We start from the raw sequence: 5,873 nt of genomic DNA, 5'->3' as shown, positions 1-5,873 counted from the left end.
TAGCCCTATACAACAATACTTATTTAAATATTCCCATTAAAGAAACATCTGTGTTCATGACATTATCAAGATGCAAAGTTGCAGGATTTGTCATTAAAATAAAGGTATTTATCTTGTCGACACATCTTTAAGGACAGGATCAAGGTTTTATCAAGCTTAAGTTACTACTTGAAGTAAATGGTTCACTAAGATTGACAGACATAACCTCATTCTTGATAACAAATTTGAGTGTTAGCTTGTAACGACTGTGGGTGGATTTTACCAACACAGCACCCCTGGGTGAAGTTCCCAGGGCACCTTAGGGCAGCGCCTGACAGAGACAGAACAGACTGTTAGCATAAATACTTGAGAAGACATTCAAGGGTGGATTGTTTAACAGAATCTATTCAATTCTAATCAGGGACTTTAGAGGACTGTAACAATGAAATGTGTGCAGTGCAGATAAAATCACTACATTCCAAAGTGAAAGTTATTCATATATTTTATTTGATCTTCTATCTTCTTCTTCTAACAGCGAGTTCAGGGTAGGTATGTAACTTGGTTGACATACTAAATTAGCAGACGGGTCAAGATTAGTGAACTGCAGGGTGGCTGAATGTTTTGCTGTGTGAAACAGATGGCATGTCGGGATTAGACAGGTGACCTGCTCAGGACTTGGCTGAAAGTGCTGAGATTCCCCTGACGCCTAACAGCAAAAATAACAAGCTTTAATTGTGATTTTACAAGAATGTCCCTCCAATAATACATGTAACATGTTAATCGTTGATCTTGGGTTAAAGTTATTCAAGTTTTACTTCATGCATAGGTTAGGGCTAGATTCAAGAACAATTTCAAGTATATTCAAAGGTCGAGAAAGAAATTCACAATAATTTCTCAAGTATAGCTTAATGATCCATGCGAACATTGATCTTGTTCTATAGCTATTGCAATTGTTGCTCAGAGTATTTTAAAAAGAATTAAGACTTAAAAGAGAAGATGTGCTTTTGTGGTCTAGATGCACTGCTTAATTCCCTGTGGAAATCAAGGTCTATCTCTTTGGGAACGCAGCAGCCTGAGGTCAGATTAAAACAGGAAGGGGCCAGTTGGCCTCGTGTGAGCCAGGTTGGAGTTAAGGCTTAGAAAGAGATCAGTGTTGGAGGATATATAAACCAGCTCAAACACAAAGACCGTCACACACATTAAGCCCTGCTGCTCTCTGGTTGTTTCTTACAGCACAAATAGAGAGAGAAAAATCGTCGCTTTGTGGAGCTTAAGAATTGAGGATCTACTGAACTGACGGGAAATCTCTCTCTGATTCTTCTGCACATCTTTATTTTTGTCTGGGTATTATCTGCTTCAGCAGCCATGGTTCTGGAGGACGAGTGTGATGCTGTCTTTGAGCCCACAGTCACTGTGAGTATCCAGTCACACAGAGTTAATGCTAATCTTTAAGGACAGATTCACTGTTCAAAGGTCAGCAAAACTGCACATATAGACATTGGGTTTAAATGCATGAACAATCAGAGCATTTAGTTTCAGCTTAGATTAGAAAAATAAATCTGCAATTAATGTCTTGAATTTAAAAAGATTGCAAAATATACAAAACAAACACACACAAAGCGTGCATTATTCTTAATCAGTGACTGAACCTGTGTTTTTTTTTTTTTTTTTTTTTCAGGAGGAGCATGTGGAGACTCTGTATGGGAATGTGCACTGCATCATGACAGGAACTCCAAAGGCAAACCGCCCTGTCATCCTGACCTTTCATGATGTTGGACTGAACCGTAAGACACAAAAGCACCACATTTGTAGTGTTTATATCCTGCACATAGATATTAAATATAGGTATAAAAAGTAAGGGGAAACATTTCAGTTTCATTTCAGTTACTGTTCTGTATTATTTATATATTCCTATAATAAATGTATTACTACACTTCAGCAGGACTGACGTAGATTTTCTTTCTTCTTCTTATAGACAAGTCCTGTTTTGAGAAGCTGTTCAACCATGAGGACATGTTTGAGATCTTGAGACATTTGCCGGTTTGTCACGTCGAAGCACCTGGACAACACGAGACAGCAAAGACTCTGCCAGCTCAGTCAGTACACTGTCTTTAATATCCTCAGTTATCCTCTCTCTATCATCATTTACCATCAATCAATAATTATTTTTAAGTAACCAGCTGATGTTTCTGTTGACCCTTCAGGTATGCCTATCCAACCATGGACCAGCTGTCTGAGGCTCTGCCCGCTGTCCTCAAACATTTTGGGTGAGACAGACCGAAACAAACACTTTTCAGCTGCCCTTTCATTAAACGTGTGGATGTGTCATTCACACAGGGTACAGTGGTTTGTCTCAGTTTTGACCTGTTGACTGCTTTGCAGGCTGCGCACTGTGATTGGACTGGGAGTCGGAGCAGGAGCCTACATCCTGGCAAAATTCGCTGTAAGTTCAAACATTTTGCCTAAATCCCAGCACAGATCTTAAATATATTACTGGCAAAATGTTTAGGTTAATCAGTTTTTAATGTAAAGCTACACAGATAACATTTTCGAGCAGTCACTTTGAAAAACACAAAATAAGGAATAGAAATGTAGCGTCTACGATTGAAACTAATCAGTATCTATGGCTGTGTAAGTCAGGTATGTGATCTGTTAGTTCCCACAATAAATAAGAGACCTGCAGAAAAACATGTTTATAAAGGAGGAAGTCATCACTAACTGCTCTTGTATCTCTGTTTGTAGTTGAATCATCCTGAGCTGGTGGACGGATTGGTTTTGATCAACATCAATCCCAGTGCTGAAGGAATAATAGACAGTGTTGCATACAAGGTCAGCATTGCTATGTGTGTTTGTTGATTACCCAGCCTGTGTGCTGGACAGGATCAACATTTGTTTCAAATACTAGTCAACCCTATATTTACAGATTTACATTTAAGTTTGGTTCATTCGGATTCTTCCTTTGCCTCTATATGACTTATTAATTTAATGTAAGTTGTATATAGTTTATATGCTGAATGTAACTGGGTGTATGTTTTATATTTTGTGTTTGTTAAAGATCAATGAATGGACCCATACTCTTCAAGACCAAGTCATCGCACACTTGTTTGGAAAGGTAAGTAATCAATGATTAAGCTTCCATAACAATCAAAATACAACAAGAAATATGCATCTTAAAAGACGATCCAGTGAGTCTGAAAAAAAGTGAGAACTAAAAATATATATCTTTCTTCCATTCAGGAGGAGATCCAGACCAACCACGACCTTATAGCTACATACCGCCACAACATCACAACAACGATGAATCAGTACAATGTGAGCCAGTTCTTCCGCTCCTACAACAGTCGCAGCGCTCTGGAAGTGGAGAGGCCCGTTCCTGGAGCAAACATCAACGCCAGGACCCTCAAGTTAGTTCAACTGTTGATCTTTCAACAAAGAATAAATAATAACACAATATAACATCCTTTGAAATATAAGAATGCTCATCCATTGTGGTCAATAATGAGACAGTTGAGCAGAATCTACAGTCAGGATTGTATCTGTTAAGCTTGTTCATTCTTTGCAGCGGGCTCTGTAAACTCCTAACTCTTTCACCTGCTTTTATGTTGATCTGCAGGTGCTCCACTCTGCTGATTGTAGGTGATGATTCTCCAGCTGTGGAGGCTGTGGTCGAATGCAACTCCAAACTTAACCCCACCAAAACCACACTGCTCAAGGTAACTACATAACTGAGGGATTTGAAAAAAATGAAGTGAACAACCAAATTATGAAAAGAAAACTTGATATAAGCTACACAAAGTTATACATGTCTTTCCTTGCTATACATTCAACTGAAAATCTAACATTTGACCCTCAAACTACTGAAATTGTCTGACATTTGCACTTTTGTTTTTTTAGATGTCAGACTGTGGAGGACTTCCTCAGGTGGTTCAGGTAGGACAAGACGTTATATTGGCCATTTTGTTGGCAATCATCTGCAGAATCTGCTTTCCTGATTGGTTGATAAAATATATTAATTTCTTGCCATGTCTCTCCCACAGCCAGCAAAAGTGATTGAAGCCTTCAAATATTTCATCCAAGGCATGGGATACTGTAAGTCACAGTTATACATTAGCCCTTAAGATCGTTGCATCTCAGCGATTACTAGTGAAAGTATTTCTCAAAAATTTTGGACGAGCATTTTGTACAGACGTCGATTTCTGGGATGCAAAATGTAGAATTCAATATGTGAAAGAAAGTCAAGGAAATCTTTCTCCTCTCTCTCTCTCTCTCTCGCTCTCTCTCTCTCTCTCGCTCTGTCTTTCACCTCCATCTAGTGTCCAGTGCCAGCATGACCAGACTTCGGTCACGAACAACCTCCAGCTCCAGCATCTCGTCCTTCGATGGCTCTCGTAGCCGCGCACACACCAATGAGCTGCGTGGCAGAACCCACTCACACGGCGCTGAAGAGAAACGTGGGCGCTCACACACTGATGCCTCTATGGATAGTATGTCCAACAATAATATGGACCACATGATCTCAAAGTCCACCGAGTTGGCATGTTAGAGATCCCTCTGTGCTCCTAAATCCCATGCACTTAAACCCAATCATACCTCATTAGCTCCACCCAGACAGCTCAACCTTAACTTCAATCATTCTTGTCTGTCGTGCCCTTTCATATGCACTATAATATTAGTCGTTGAGAAGTCACGTCATGTGGCGCCACGTACCCTTTTTTTTTTTACCCTTTTAAATTCTTTCTTGTCCTTTATCAGTTTAACAATCCTGTGTCTCTTCCTTTACATTCTCTATCATCTGCTCTTCTTATTTTACCTTGAACTGTTGCTGTATGTCTACCTCTGTTTCTTCTTTTCTACGTATGTCTTCTTTCTGTCCCTGTTCATGTCTTTTTCTTGTCTCTTATTTTCCATTTCTGCCCTCTGACTCTGATCCCTATACCAGAGATTCTGCTGCAGGCTTCAGATGTTGAAAATTAAGCCCTTCCACATGCTAATGTAAAACTAAGATGTGAATTCATGTATCATGAGTATATCTCCTAAAATGTAAAAACTGAATAACTTTAATAATGTATAATTGATTATATGTAACTATGACAGCTGTCTGATAATAAACAGCAGGAATGTGTTTGGCATATATTTTAGTATCTTTTTAAATGTACTGTGTAAAATAAAGGGTTGTTACTTTTATTGTTACAACAAGGTCAATTACTAAACCATGTAACTTTATGTGTCTTTGTGCTTTCAGTGAATAAACACTTGAATAAAAATAATTATCCTTCTGGTTTTTTTTTCTCATTATAGATAAACAGAACAATTAAGCTCCCTTCACTACTGCTTGAATTAAAAACACAAAAAAGGCCTAGTTGGCTAAAGATAACCTAAAGAATCAAAATAGATACTGAAATGGGCAAAGTCTTTCAGAACAAAGAACCTTATTCTGCTTGGTCATCTGTGTACGATAGATTCTTGTAAGAGAAAGACGGCTTTCAACTCTTAAAGATGATACACTGAAGGGCAGTCCAACAATTCTTCAAAAACTGTCAGGCTTTCAGAATGGAAAGATAAAATATCAATACATTTCTTGTAAAGCATTTTGCTGCAATTCTTTGATTAAGAAAGTGAGTTTATCAGACTTTGTAGTTCTCTCCCTACCCCAGCTTTAAGATGACAACTTTAGGATATACTTTACCTGCTACAAGCAGATTATTTTTTTATTTAAGTGACCAAAGAACAACGTACAGATTCAATGTTGTACAATATGTCAAATAATAAGTGACAGTAGAGCCAGGAGAATATAACGTTTTTAAAAATTGTTATTCTGAATATGAGGTAGTTCCCACATTACAAAACATCTTTCAGGAAATTTTTATTTTTTTCTAAACTGGCATATTCTAATA

At 38.1% G+C, this 5,873-nt stretch overlaps 1 protein-coding gene across 1 annotated transcript; it reads left to right on the top strand.

The window, feature by feature from the left end:
- The first annotated feature begins 1,183 nt into the window (after positions 1–1,183).
- On the top strand, positions 1,184–5,229 carry LOC306824286 (protein NDRG1-like). Its single transcript, XM_079344371.1, has 12 exons — positions 1,184–1,392; positions 1,658–1,763; positions 1,955–2,075; positions 2,184–2,246; positions 2,362–2,422; positions 2,722–2,808; positions 3,035–3,091; positions 3,217–3,383; positions 3,593–3,692; positions 3,874–3,909; positions 4,017–4,068; positions 4,293–5,229. Exons 1-12 carry the CDS (start codon positions 1,345–1,347, stop codon positions 4,520–4,522), a joined length of 1,128 nt encoding a protein of 375 aa, XP_079200497.1. The 5' UTR covers positions 1,184–1,344; the 3' UTR covers positions 4,523–5,229.
- The last annotated feature ends 644 nt before the right edge of the window (positions 5,230–5,873 follow it).

This window comes from Symphodus melops, assembly GCF_947650265.1.
Source record: "Symphodus melops genome assembly, chromosome: 5".
Taxonomy (NCBI): domain Eukaryota; kingdom Metazoa; phylum Chordata; class Actinopteri; order Labriformes; family Labridae; genus Symphodus; species Symphodus melops.
The sequence above is the reverse complement of the archived record's forward strand: the minus strand, read 5'-3'. Positions and strand labels throughout refer to the sequence as shown.

Bases quoted from the DNA above. Each gene is read 5' to 3' on its own strand.
- LOC306824286 (XM_079344371.1), top strand. From the start codon at position 1,345: ATGGTTCTGGAGGACGAGTGTGATGCTGTCTTTGAGCCCACAGTCACT. The intron at 2,247-2,361 runs GTGAGACAGACC...ACTGCTTTGCAG, and splicing joins GCTGTCCTCAAACATTTTGG to GCTGCGCACTGTGATTGGAC. The intron at 3,693-3,873 runs GTAACTACATAA...TTGTTTTTTTAG, and splicing joins CCAAAACCACACTGCTCAAG to ATGTCAGACTGTGGAGGACT.